At 24.6% G+C, this 15728-nt stretch overlaps 1 protein-coding gene across 1 annotated transcript; it reads right to left on the bottom strand.

Moving 5' to 3' along the window:
* Positions 1-1688: 1688 nt before the first annotated feature.
* LOC145829508 (serine/threonine-protein kinase 16-like) lies at positions 1689-11478 on the bottom strand. Its single transcript, XM_082937328.1, has 8 exons — positions 11363-11478; positions 10525-10630; positions 9717-9830; positions 8085-8287; positions 6326-6446; positions 5574-5669; positions 3929-4047; positions 1689-1897 (listed from the first exon to the last, which is right to left on the bottom strand). The coding sequence occupies exons 1-8, from the start codon at positions 11461-11463 to the stop codon at positions 1744-1746; spliced, it is 1014 nt and encodes a 337-aa protein (XP_082793454.1). The 5' UTR covers positions 11464-11478; the 3' UTR covers positions 1689-1743.
* Positions 11479-15728: the final 4250 nt, after the last annotated feature.

Genomic DNA, 15728 nt, shown 5'->3' on the forward strand with positions numbered 1-15728 from the left:
AAGTTTTGGTATAATTTAAAAAAAAAGGTAAATAGTTGTTCCATATAATACTTATTATAGCGTTATTAATAGTGTTATAAGTAGTAAGAAAAAACTGAAACAATTATAAAACTACAAACTTTTAACTAAAATAAATGAAACAAAAGTATAGACAGTTTGTTTTAATAATTTTTTATTGTGTAAATGAATTCATCACAAAGAAATAAGTATACAAGTAGAAAAAATTATAATATACTTAAATATTTTTTATTTATATCTCGGACAAAACTTCTAAAATCAATATACAATAAAACCTTAGATATTAAACAGTTTAACGACTAAAAATAATAAAGAAAAAAATATAACAAACTTTTGTGTTAATTTTTTTTTATTAAGCAAAAGTAAACAGCTTACAATAAAAAAATTAAATAAGCATTTTTATTTTTTTTAGTCAGTGTACAAAAAAAGCATATTAAAACAACTTAATAAAGAAATCATAAAAATAATAACTGTATATTTATTTCGTCGTTGAATAATTGCACTTGTTAATGAGTGTAAATACATTTGAAAGCAATTAGTTTAAATAGTCATTAAAAGTACAACAAAAGTAACAAACCAGTAAAAATTCAAATTAAGCCTAAATCTAACATTAAAAAATTAAGAATTATTAAAACCTTTTTGACTGAAATTTTCTTAACAAGTTATTTCAATTATACTAAACATTGATTTATAGTTTTTTAACATTAATAATCACTATTTGCCTGTTAAACATATGCATAAAAATGTTTAAGCACAGTAAGCTATAGAATGGTTTCGCTATAAATATAAATGCACTTTGATGATAAAAACTGCAACTTAATAATTAGAATGTAAATTCACTTTGTTTAAACTAAACAAAGCACTAGAAAAAAATAAAACGTTTAGAAACCATAAAATTCATAGAAGTACAAAAATATATAAAAGTAACTTAAGAACAGTATGATTAATAAACAAAATTTGACAACATATTTTATTAATAAACAAAAAAAATAGTTTAAAAATTTCGTAAGAAAATATACTGATACTACAGTTTTCAAACTTTATGTAACAATTAATTAAACTAATACAAAAAAAAACATAATAGTATTTTATAAATTTTCTTTTTGTTTTAAATACCAAATTTTAAAAGGTTACAGAAAAGATAAAGCAAAATTGTTTTGAATATAAGTACAATGTTAGATTCTAATAACTGAAAAAGTTATAATTTTTTAACATCTAACTCAAAAATATATCCACAAAGTAGTACCTGTTTGTTTAAGTTAAGTAAATGTATTTAATAAAATAAAACATTCTTAACATATAATTTTTTCAACTGAAAAATTATTTTGTACTAACTTATCTAAACTCAAAAATATTGGCGCTAGTTTTTGTAAAATTAAGCGGAGCTAATTTTAATTAGAACAGGTTAAAGTAAGGTATAGAGTAAAATGCACAGTGACGGTTAAAATCCCCTTAAAAAGTTTATAAGTAAAATCGCATATTTTTAAAACTTAAAAAATGAGCTCAAACACTTAAAGTATAATTATTTTTAATTGATAACTAAACTTCATTTGCAGTGTATGTGCAATAATCTTAAAAGGTGAAAACATTAAAAAAATTATAATAAATTTCAGTATCGCATTACTTCTGATACTTAAAAAATACTTTTTTTCTATGAAATAATTGTCTAATATTAAACTAATAATAGTATACTTATTGCGTACCGTCGGTGATTCACTATTATATCTAATACTCCCAATCCCAAGTGTATGCGTGCACTGAAGATGTTAGGTCTGCTCTGGTCATACGTGTCTCTGACATCACTTTGCCGATGTCGGGTCTTTTTGACGGGTCCGTTTGTAATAGTTTCCTGCATAAGTCTTGAACTATGTCGGGGTGCCTGAAAATGTTAGATTTATCTAAAATAAAAAAAATAATTAATATATGTCTTTTTATATATTAGTGTGTACGTTATTTTTACATATCGTATTAATATGTTACATAAAATTAAAGTATATATATGGATATATGTGTGTGTGAGTGTGTAGTGTCAACTTTTGTTTGAATAGTTTTAGATTATTATATTTAAACAAGTGATTAGTTCTAAACCATTATTTCAATCTAAACAAAATTTTATGTTGTTCTTGTTTATCAAAATTAATTTTAGTAAAAGTTTGTTTACATGAACTATTTAAAAGTAAATATTAATTTTGATAAAGAACTTAATAACACAGTTATGCACCAAATACTCAATAAATATATAGTTACTGATCTAATTTTAAAATCAAAGCTTATAAAACTTTTTACATAATATAGTCAGTTTTCAAGAAAGCAAACACGAAGAAAATATGTACAGTACATATATACTTCACTATTTTATAAGTGGCTTTTAAATTGAATCGTATAAAAATGTAAAAACTTCATTTATGTTAAAACAAAGCATTCCAGCTTAAAAACCAATAACGTAATCTAAAAAATTCATTTGTTGTTTGTATTTAAACTAATTGTCTTACTTACAAAATAAGTTTAAAAAAAAAAAAAAAAAGTTTTATAGTTTACTTTTAAAAGTTGTTAATAATAAAAGTCTTATTTTAATATATGAAAATTAAAACTTTAAATAAGTAGTAAATTAGTTTTAAATTTATTCAATAAAAATTTTTACAATAAATTTTACACAAAGTTTTAAACAATTTAAATTACAAAACTACCATACTTGCTAAACAAGTTAAACTAATTCTACAACATTTTTTCTTACTATAAAAACACAGCTAAAATACAACTATGAAAATAATTTTATACTGTGTAGTTTAATAGTCATTAAGATAAAACTAAATATCAAGAAGTAATACAAGATATAAATTTGCTTCAAATAATATAGTTGAAAATTGCATTAATAGAAACATAGTTATTAATTAGAAAAATAGAAATAATACTAAAGATTTTGTTCTATAAATTTATTTCTAAGTTTAGCTATGAAGCATAAGACTTTTAGGTTAACGAATACATACTTTACTTAACAATAGTTTTTTTTCACAATTTAAAGAAAAATTTACTTTTTTTTTTTATTAGTATTAGAAATTTGATTACTTAAAACTGTTATTTATGAAGTAGGGTTAATATAAACATGCAGAAAAGTCTGTGTTAAATTTTAGAAGACTGAAAAATTTTCACTTTTAATGTTTATTACAGGCTTACTAAACATTAAACTTTGTACCAACCTACTAACAAAAGTGTTAAGTTGTTTTATGCTTGTTTATAAAATATTATTTTTTTATTTACCTTTCAATTAAAAAAAAACTATGTTACAACATCTTAAGTTATGATCTAGTTAAAATATAAAAGTATTATAAATTTTCAAAATAAGAAAAATCTTATGAAAACTGAACTATATGTAGTCATACTGACTTTCCAAAAATTTAAAAAAATGTAGAAATGTTGGATACAAATTTTTTAATACATTTATAATTCCTAAAAGATGGTGTCTAAAAGTTCATAGTTAATAAGTTTAGTCTAGTTTTTTGATTTTTTAGTTTAAAAAGTAAGACAAGCCTACAATATTTTTGAGAGAATTATACTTAAACTAAAGTATAAATAAAATATCCTATATTATGAACACTATTTGTTTTGGCAAAGTATTGCTGACAGAAAAAAAACAAACATACACTAACTTATCTTTAAACTTTTGATTTTATTTTTTCCTAAATCATTATAAACTACTTATTATTGAATTTTATGCTATTGATCAACTAATATTTTAACTAGATATTATAATTATTCAAATAAACATAAAATATGTTAATAAAAAAATATTTTATAATCATTCTACTATATTTAAAAATAATTTTACTATATTTATATATATACTTACTTTTTACTTGATTACTACCGTTACCCATATTAAAGCTTTTTAAATTTTAACATATTGACTAACCTATCATTAAATTTTATGTTACTATTTTGAACAGCCAACGCTACAGAGTCTCCTTTCAGCCAAACTTTATCAAAAGGTCCTTCCAAATGCATCAAACTGTATAATATGCACCCAAGAGACTGTAAAAATGAATTAATTATTTTCATTACATATGATTGTTAGTATATACGTAATTAAAAATGCTGTAGTAGTTCTATATGAAATGATTTACCTTAGATTAGAGCTAGAATTAAAACTAAATTCTTATATTTTGTTAAATAAAACTGTGATAAATGTTAAATTATAGAACAAACAAAAATAGCTAATTTACAAGAGAACTATTAAAATATATTAGTAAATGCATCATTAAACTAAAAATTAATAGTAGAACATTATAAAAAAAATACTTGTATAAATTCCGTTTTTAAAGATGAGTATCTAAATATTTAGAATCTCTATCAAATATAAAAATATATATATTTTCAACTTAATGATTTTACTATGTTAGCAAACTACTAATAAGCTTTTGTAAGTATAAATCTTTAAGACTGTTAAATATGCATATCAACGGCTGTTAAATTTATAACTTAGGTACTAAAAAGTGATTGTTGATATATTGTATAAATAGTTATACAAGTTAAATATAGTGCTACTACTTTTTATCGAAAGTTATTAAATAAACTGTTTTAAATACATGTTAATTGAAAAATTTGACTAAAAATAGTTTTGTATAAACTTTAAACTAATTTTTTGCAGATTGGTTTTCTTTTAATCAAATTCTTAGAAAAACTATATAGTTCTGAAAATCTAGAAAAAAAAATCATCTAACAGATTATATTACTTGTCTTTCGGGCTAAGCAATCTATGAAAATCAATTAAACAAACAATTATTCAAGAAAATAATCAAATTGTCAGTGAGAACAATAAATATCTGAACCTTTATTAGTACTGCTTGTTTAACATTTTACCCAACAAATAATACAATATAAAGTTAGTAGTTTTGTTTTTGTTTTGGTTTTTAATATAAGTGCAATTAACTTGTCTATTAAAATCTAAAACAGTAGAAAGTCACAGCTACTATTGCGAGTTAAATTTTTCCTAGCTAATGTAGACAAAGTTATATTTAAGATGGCCACAACTAAAAAAAAATGTTTTTATATTTAAATATTCATACATGTTTGATAAGTTAGTTTATAGTTTAAACATTTAAACATAAAAAGTAGGATATTTTTAACTTTGAGTAAAACATGTTTTTGGTCATACAATTCCTTTTTCATTTTTTTTTTTATCATAACAATTTAATTTTTTCCATTTATTTAATATTTCCTTATAATTTGAGCTTAATTGATGAAAAAGTAGAGGAGAAGATGTACTTTATAAAATAAATTTAAAATTGTGACAAAATCTGCAATGAAAAGTTTTTCCTCAATATGTTTGTATTTGTATACATCTCACAAATTAATTGATTTCTATTTTGTAAAAACATCTTATAGTATATAATTTTAACTTTCATATATAAGCCAATGTAAAATTTTAAAAAACTTGGACCCCCCTATGGTCTTAAAAACCACTTACATAAAACATGTTTACCGTTATTCATACCAAAGTATAACATACAATAAAACTTAAAATAAAAAAAACAAGTAGCTCAATGAACAAAACGAACCCAAATGTCAATTTTTTCATCAGCAATAGTTGGAAATGGAACATTAAAAAGTTCAGGAGCTCTGAATGGCAAAGTACATCTCTCTGCAGCTAAATCCTGGAAACACATCAAAGTTCTTAAAACTAATAATATAGAACTTTAATTACTAAAAGTGAATTGTATCTTGCTGCGGTTAATAACTAAAAATGAATGACATTTTGTACATAAAAGCACTTTTTACTTAGCTTTTTAAACTTTAAGTATCAACATTGAGACTTAAATATATTAATCAAATTTTTACTCTGATACTAAACAATAATAGTTTTATATCGATTTACTAATCGTAATGACTTAAATCAAGGTTGCCACTGGTTTTTTGACACATTTTTAAGTCTATTTTTAGTTTAAAATTAAGTTTAAGGTAAAATCTGTGTTAAATAGTACAACAACATTGAAAAGATACTGTAAAGCCATTTTAAAATTTGATGATGACAAAAATTTTTACCATCATGATAGACTTTTCCGGTCAAATCAAAATTTTATTACTTATTATGTAAAAATTGTTTAAAACTCCAGGACGTTCCATGTTTTTGGTTCAATTTCCTTTTTTATTAAATTTCTAAAATTCCAGGCTTTTTAGCCTAAATTGACGAACTCCAGGTTTTTCCAGAGTTTTTGTGGCAACCCTGAAACTGATAAATACATAAGTATTTGTCTTATGTTTTTTGTTAAGATTTTAAAACACTAACAATCTAAAAATTTATGAATCAAACCTGAAGGGCCATTGCTTCTTTAGAGTTGCTGACCTCAACTTTAGCTGGGGCCATTGATCCCAAGTCCATTATAATTGGGTCTTCGTTGTCAGATATTAGTATGTTTGCTGGTTTCAGATCTCTGTTGAGTGTTAAAAAGTATGTAACTTGAAAAAACTGTTAAGGGCATAGGGGGGAGGGGTCCATCTTGAATTTTACAAGTTGATCTTGTTCTATAGAGTTTTATCTGAGCTTTCAGAAATTGTTAACCGCTTGAAAAAACTCAAAGTAAATTTCAACATGTGAGCAATTAAAGTTGGTGGCCTCAATAAGTTCCTAATGGAAGGCACAAACTAAAAACGTGAAAAAAAGACCATTTCACTAAAAATCTATCTCCTCCTCCATTTTTTAAGCAATCTTCTTCAAATTTTCACAGAAAGTATATTATTACATTTATAAAATAGGATGCAGGAATTTTTTTAAGTTTGAAAAATAAAATTTTTGTTAAAAAAAACCACCTATATATTTTTTAATCCTAATTTTTTGTGTTTTAATATTATAAAAACTCCAACATTCAAAGTCTTTTAAACTATAAAAGGAACGTTTCCTGAAAGTTTGAGGTCTTCAGCACTAAAATGAAGAAGTAGATAGATTTTTAGTAATTTTTTAAATATCCAAGATTTTGACCCCAAAAATTTGCTGTTCATACGTTTGTATCAGAAACTTTTTATAAAAAATTCAATATCTCAAAAGTTATATAACATTTTTTATTCTATAAAAACTGGCTTGTAGTTTATACTTTAAGCTTTTTTATAAGATTAAATGTTATTTTTAGTAAAAAAAAATGTCGCGCCCCTTATGCCCTTAAATTACTTTACTAATATTGTTTTATTTCGTGAGTACAAAGTCTGATTAAAAAACACCTCCAGTTAAATTACAATTTATTTAAAATCAAAATATTACAGTGACATTCATCTGAAAAGCTTCGAAAAGTTGCTTGAAAAGCAACTAAAACAAAAAATATATATACTCAATATTTCATTAAAATACTAGTTCAGATAAAATAATATTCTTAAAAAAAAAATTAAAAATCAATCATTGTAATACACTCTCAAATTAAATGACCATTCTAGTTTGTGCAAAACTAAAAAAATACAAAAAAATCTAAGAAAATTTAGATACTTCTGATTTGAATGATTATCTTTGATTGTATGAGTTACAATAATTTATGTTTCACTGCAGTAAATAACGATCAACAATAAAGAGCGGAAGCCGTGGGACAAGCACAAGTTTAACCTCGCACGTTCAACCCTTGCAGTAAGGAACAAATACTTTTCAAAAGCAAATGAAAAACTTGTTACCTTGTTTAACTCATAAATATTAACATAAATAAATCTAACAAAAAACAACATAAAAAAGGCTGCATAAAATATGTTGTTTTAATAAAAAACTTTATGTACTGTAAATTAACTTTGTATAAAGATTATACAAAATGTAAAGTTTAAGTAGGTTGAAAAATTTTGAAAAACTACACAAAACTGGTAGTTTAAAGTAGTTTTTTTTTTTTTTTTAAGTATTGTTATTTACTTGTACAGAGTAATCGAAGTAAGTTACCCCTTGAAAGTAACCGAAGCTTAATACTACGGTAGAATTAACAAACACACTGATTGTTGGCATTTTAAATCAACTTTTCAAAGTTGTTAACCTATGCGCTAAAACCCTATACTGTCTTTCCAGCTTTGCAATTTATACTACAAAGTAAAATAATTAAAATATCAACCTGTGTGCTAAACCTTCCGAGTGAATGAAAAGGAGACCTTCACAAATCCCATAGAATATCCTGAGAACGTTCATTTTGTTATATTGGTCATGCACGAGGTACTCATCGTATTTGTACGGTGGTATTCTGTGGGGAATACTGCATGTTTTAAAATAATCGTTAGATTCGGTTCTTCTTTGATATTCGTCAAACAGTGTTCCTTTCTGTTGGTATTATTATAAATGTTATTTCTATTTTTCATTTTATAGTTCTAAAGTCTTTCAAAAATATCACATTGTGTTTGAAAAAGTATTATCCCTATATATTTAAAAGTAAGATATGTAATATTTTTGTATTAATTGATGCATGTTTGAGACTGTACTTTCATATCTTAATTAAATTAAGAAAAAATATTGAAATTCATGACAACACATTTACTATAATCAAGTTACACAAAAAAATTAAGCTAAAAACTGTGTTAAATAAAAGATTTCAGTTTTTTATCAAATTTAATATCTAACAAACATAATCAAATATATTATAACAATGTGTTGAATGTGACTAAAATTGTATTTGCAGTTTTACAGACTTAACTTTTTTTAAATTTCATTATTTTTGTGAATAAATATTGTTGACATACGTTTTAAAACAAATATAACTTATTAAAAACCAAAACTTCATGTTTGTTATTTAGTATTTATTTTAGACGGTCCTTTCTAAACCATTCTTTTATAAAACAAACAAGGTCTTTTGCTAAACACAACTATATTCAACAACTTTCTTCAGTGTGTTATGTTACAATTATTACAACACAATGAAAATAGTAATCAAGCAAAACAAAAAAGTAATTAAAATTCTAAATAAACAATTAAACATAACATAAGAGCTCTCAATAATGAAACAAGTATAAAGAATAATCAAATTCTCTCTGTTACACTATTTTGGTTTATTTAAATGACTGTATATGGCTTCAATTTTGATGAGGTCATAAATATTAATTTAAATTATTTTAATCAAGTTAATCAGAGCTCTAATGTTATGTTTAATTTTTTATTTAGAATTTTTATTACTTTTATGTTTTGCTTGATTAACTAATTTCTGATGCAATTATAAGGCTATATAAGTTAAATATTTTCTTTATTTTGTAACAATTGTAATACACTGAAAAAAACTGTTGAAATATATTTGGGTTTAGTAAAAGACCTTGTTTGTTTTATAAAGTACAATAGCAGACTAATGTTTAACACTATTTTATAATTAAAATGAGGACTAAAAAATATACAACTAATTGACATTATATATACTGCCATCAAGTCAAACTCCACAAAAATATACTTAATTCCAATTTAATAACTTATTTGTAATTAATATCTAAGGTCATAATATGTATCAGCATAAATGATATTAAAAATTTGAAAAATACTTTTTCTTTAAATTTAATGGATGTTAGAGTCAGTAAAAGAGAAAAAAATCTTCATTTTTGGTGAAGTTTAACATGTATTAGACTTAAAGTAGGTAATAAAAGGCAAAAATTTCTTAGAAGTTTTCAAAGTGCGTACCTAAGCGGCAGGATAATGTATATAGAAATACAGATAGATAGAACTTTTTAAACAGTTTTTACTTTAGTTTTTATATTTTACTGAAAATTTTAACCTTATAAAAAGGCATGACAATCCAAACTTCAGTCGTATTAACTTTTCTTTTCACACAGTCTTCAATTATGCCAATGATATGTTTCGCTTTGAACTTCTTGCAGTAGTTTATTTCCTGTTAATGTTTTACTTAACTAGTTTTACAAAGTAAGTTTTAAGGTCATGAAGTGTTAATAGAATTAATTAGTACATAATAGCTTGAATCCAGTTAAAATTAAGTTCTATTTTGGTGGGAAAAAACCTATAACACTTGATTTTCTTGGTGCAAAAAAGAAAAAATCAACATAATGTAATGAAATGCAATTTAATCATCATTAAATAAAAACTTTAAAGTTCATGAAAAATAATCATACTTATAATCATACTTAAAATTATAATGCTATTGAAATTATAATTAAAAAAATAAACACTGTTTTTAGATAGATCGAAAGCTTTACAAACATTATGAAAATATATGTAAAAAATCAAATTAGATAAAAACAATACTTGTAATTGTGTAAAGTGCAAATGTTGAACAAACAACTAAACTTAAACAACAATAACTTAAAACAATTTTTAAAACTTAAGCAGGAAAAAGTAATACTTCTAAAAAAACTGAGCTTTAAATTTGTAATAAACCTATCACAAAGCTCTTATTTAACACGCATATGTTATTACTAGTATGACTAAAACTTTTTAATTTTATACTGTAAGTGCAAGTTTGACAAATAAATTATTGTGGCAACTACTTCAAAAATAAATAAAATACTGTTTAACTTTTTACTTTTATAATAAATATTAATAGTATTGACAATACTTTCATTAAATACCTCAAGTGCTTGTTTGACAGATAAATCGTCGTGGCAAATAATTCTCTTCAAAGCTCTCTTCTCACCAGATGCTCCATCTTCCACTAAATCCACATAACTGAAGCCTCTGTTATATATGTTAATTACAATAACACATAACAAAATTTTAGAATTTAATAGAGATGTTATTTCTATTGTTCAATTAATCTATACAAGGGTAGTGATGCATTTTTTACAAAGCATAACATTGACTCTAGTACTAAGGCTAAAATTTGAACTTCATTTATTTCATTACACATATTTTTATTAGTTATTAAAGTTAAGTTGTACTATCTTATACTATTTAGTTTTTCGACAACACTTGTACTATACTTCTAAGAGTTCTAAGAACTAATTGAGCTTGTCTCACGGCATACAAAAGTCCAAGCTTCTGCTCTGTTGACTTTCGCCAACGTTTTTGTTGATTGAATTAGTTTTTGAAACTAAGTATTTTAAAAAACTCTTTACTAAATAAAAAGATCTACTTTAGTCTTATCAACTTTAGCCTTGATAAAAAACTCTAAAAAAATTTAGCCAAGAAGTTATTCAGATAGACATGTACTTTTTTACTCATTAATAAGCTTTTTCCAAAATACTGTTGATAGAATCAATAACTACCAATGAATAACTTTTTAGAACATTCTCTACCTAAAAAAATTTTGTAAACCCAAAGGTGTTTTAACAATTAAAAATTTTTGGCTATGTGTTGAATTTTTAAGTTTAACAGAACATATATTCTTCAACACTTGTTTTGTATTTTTTGTAGACAGAACTTGAAAAAAATCTCACTTGTCTTTACTTTATTAAAAACATCACCAACCCTTCACCAAGCTGCTTCTTGTGATAGTATCTGTTTCCATTGATGCTCAGAAATTTCTGCCCGCACATACAAGCAGTAAATGCAGAAGTTGTTTGACCCATTATTAAAAAATTAAAAAACTCTTAAAAATAAATTAATTGAATTTTATGTAAATATTAGTTATCTTTTGTACAATTTGTTAGTTGTCATGCAAGCAGTTAACACAGAGGTTGTTTAACCGATTGTTCATTAATTTAAAAACTCTATAAAAATCAACTTAAAATTAATTCTGTTTAAATATTAGTTATCTTTGGTATAAATTGTTGGTTGTCAAATGCTTTATAAAAATAAGTATAATTTTTTGAACAACCTAAGTAAAGTCTAAATAGAATATTTTAAATAACTTTAGCCAGCTATAACTTTTGAAAACTTCTGATTCAATTATTAAAATTTTTATTAATGTAACATTAAGCATAAGTTAAGTTTACATCAGGATAGCCCGAACTGCCCTGAAATTATAAAAAGTTGAATAAAAATTGATATGAGCTGAAAACCTAGAATAATATTACTAAAACTTAAATATCTGTAAATACCAAACTAACAAGAAAATGACTTTATAATAATATTTTTTAATACAATAAAATTTCAAGACAATTAGGTAGACTATGCTTAACATTTTGAAATTATAAAAAAGATTAAACAACCTTGAGAAAGCTTGAATTTTTAAGAAAACCTGAGTTATCTTGAGTAGATTGCAACAAGATTAAAATCCCATAAAAAATGTGATTAAAAAAAATTCTAATAGTACGTATAATTTTTCAGAACCTGCTGTTATTCATAAAACTTTTGAGTTCCAGGTTAATATGCAGCTCAGCTATCAAGATAATTATTTTAAAAGACTAGTGTACATATCTAATAACCATTTAAACTGGTTGAATAAATATTTGTTTAAATAAATAATTTTTTCATACAAAAACAAATGTTTTCTTATTAGTTGACTTTTATTATAATATATTTAACAAAAAGTTTAAAATTCTGTACAACTAATTTTTCAGACATAAGAATTTTGTTCAGGTTTTGACCTTGATTGTTATATTTATTAATTTAATATAGATCAGTATTTTCCAATATTTTTCAAAAGGCCCCTTTAAAGGCATAAGGGTAGTCCAACATTTCTTTTACAAAAATTAACATTAACTCTTATAAAAAAGGTTAAAGTATAAACTACAAGTAAGTTTAAATAGATTATAAAAATTTTAATTAAGCCCTGAGATATAGACGTTTTTATAGAAAGATTCCAATACAAACATTTGAACCACAAATTTTTTAATGTCACTTTTCTTGTAAGTTTGAAATTCACTTAAATTCAATCTTCTCATTCATTTTTGAGCTAGATACCTCAATTTGTTAGGAAACATTCTGTTTATAAATTTAACAACTTTTAATTTTATAAACTAAATACTTTTTTGCAACAAATAGAAATAAATAAAAGTAAAAAAGACAATAAAAACTATTTTTATAACTAGTCTTAGAACCTGGTGTACCAAAAAACCTTCAAGTTATCAAGTTGTACACATTGTTGGATACAGTTTAATGTCTTGTCCAGGACTAGTAATGGACTTACTGTAAAAATTTGAAGAAGATTTGTTAAAATGGAGAAGAAATTGAAGAATGAAGGAGAAGATATATTTTTAGTGAAACAGTCTTTTCTCATGTTTTTAGTTTGTGCCTTCTATTAGGAACCTATTGAGGTCACGGACTTTGATCACTCATATGTTGAAAGTTACTTTGAATTTTGTTAAGTAGTTAAAAAAGTCTGATAGCTCAGATTAAACTCTAAAAAACAATATTAACTTGTAAAAATAAAGATGGACCCCCCCTTCCTGTGCCCTTAAAAAATTAAATAAGCTATGGCCCCCTTCAACAAAGTTTATCAAACACTTACCATTAAAAACACTTAAATTTTTTTTTTCTCTTCATCAACAACTCCAGAATATCTATTGTAAGTTTCAAATTATGACTTAATGGCCCCCTAAATTTCTGTTATGGCCTACTTTAGAAATTTATGATGTAGGTGGTTATATAGTTTTTTAAAGTATATTTTTCAATGTTGAGAAGAAACTTCAGTCTATAGCTTCTTACTCTGATGCTGAAAAAAGTATGGCTTTTATGACAAAAAAATTGTTCCACCAAAAGTTCTTTGCTGTCATTTATTGGAATTATAAGAATAACTATTTTGTAAAGTAGCAAGCAGTGTTTTAATTTTGAATTTTATATCATAGAATGTATGTTTGCATAGCATGCATTCTTTGTGCTTTTAGTATGTGTTGTTAGCTTCTAAAAAAGGTAATTCCCCAAGAAAATGCATAAACATGAACTAAACTAAAATTTTTATTGATAACGGTAAGCCTTTTCAGACATTTTTAGATAGTTCTTGTTCTGTCGGCTGCAGTTGAAAGGTTTTAGAAATACTATCATTAATAAAATGATGCAAATTATTATTTTTTTTTAATTTAGAAAAGTATTAGTTCGTTGTAAAGCTTTGTTAATTCCTTATTTCTTTATTAATAACTATTTAGTTTTTTTGATAACTTATCTTATAAATTATATTCAAACTGCACACAACTTGCCAACTACATATTGAAATTATATGAAAAAGATAAAAAAAAGCACAATTGAATGAAAAGTTCTAACCAAACTTTATGTGCTCATTATGTAACCTAGAAAAACTGTACTTAGCAAACGCTAACAAAAGAAAAATCCTTAATAAGAGAAATAAACTGGTTACACAGTACCCTCATTACCCTGAGCTAAGATACATTTTAAGTTTATTTTTAATCGCATTAACTTAGTTTATTTTATTCTATTTAGTTTATTATATTTTTACAATTAGGTTTATATGGTACATATATTTCTATTTAAAGTTACAACCTTGTCATAAAAATCCATTTTTGTTTTCTTTAAATCCCCTATCAATCCTATAATATATACTTTTTCAAAGCTAAATATATAAAAAAACATTGTTTTAACCTTATCAAAACTAGTTTTTTTTTTCATTTAATGGGTTTACTTACTATTTAATTAACAAAATACTGAATTTAGACTTACCTTTACTTCATTATAAATAAATTTTTATAAACAAAATGTAAATGGTAATTCATATCTTAAATTTAACTTATTTTTATGTGTATTTTTATCTTCTTATCCCGTAACAGATATGTAATTAGGGTTTGAGGGATTAGCAAAGTAGATTAGTACAACAATCAAAACAACACTTCTATTTTCTTTACATAAACTAAACAACACAAAGGTACAATTACATCACTCTATACTAGAACTACATTTAAACACAAATCATAATACAATTATAACAAGTATCTAATAACTTAATCAAGAAAGAATCTTAAATTTTACATGTTAAAAATGCATCTTAACTTAAAGCACACCAATAACCGCCGATTGCTTTGCCGAAACTGCTTCTATATGCATTTAAAAACGAATTAGTTCTCTCAAATGAATAGTTTTATTGTAGGAAAGCTTATCAAAATGCATTATTTTTACAAAATATTCCCACGCCCTAAAATCATAAAACATTTATTACATATGATTCCTGTTTTAGATAGACTATTTTTAAGAGTTCCCACACCATTGGTACATTTCCCTTAGAAAATTATCATTTTAATGATCTTTGTCCGCTTTTAAAATAAAAACACGAAACCTAGTTTGTTTTTCCCCTACAACACATTAGTTAAACGACGATTTAGGCGTGGCTTAAAAAGATATTAGGCGAGAAATCTTTCGTCGCAGCGCTTAAGTGGGTTTTAATAAATACAGACCTAGCTCTTTTCCCACCTAGTTAAACAAAATAAAATCCATGCCGCGGTTTTTTTTAAATAATTAGTACTCATCCGAGAAATTTTATTACTTACTATATCAAAAATTACATAATTTACAAAAATCAAGATAAAACACAACATAAGGACAACGTAGCAATGATATTCATTTAGTTGTCTTCGGCTTCTTGTCCTCAGGCTTCTTGTCCTCGGGCTCCTTGTCCTCAGACTCCTTGTCCTCGGGCTTCTTGTCCTCGGGCTTCTTGTCTTTGAGCTTCTTTTTCTCTGGTGGTTAATAGAGGCTATGAAACATCAATTGGATCATTGACAACGTCTTGTTTTTTTAGAAAACTTTTTGACTTTCTGTCTTCTAGCTGGTTCGTAGAATCAGCAAAATACCAGATAGATTGGTTTTGGAAATAATGGCAGCAGGAATCTTTGATTGTGACGTCATAGAAAAAACACAAAATATTCATTCTTTCTTTTGTCTATTGTTGTACTTATAAACAAAAATCTCTTAAAGTTTTATGCAGTAGTAAGGTGTTAGGTGTGCT

This window comes from Thalia democratica, chromosome 2 (genome assembly GCF_965202585.1).
Source record: "Thalia democratica chromosome 2, ktThaDemo2.hap1.1, whole genome shotgun sequence".
NCBI lineage: Eukaryota > Metazoa > Chordata > Thaliacea > Salpida > Salpidae > Thalia > Thalia democratica.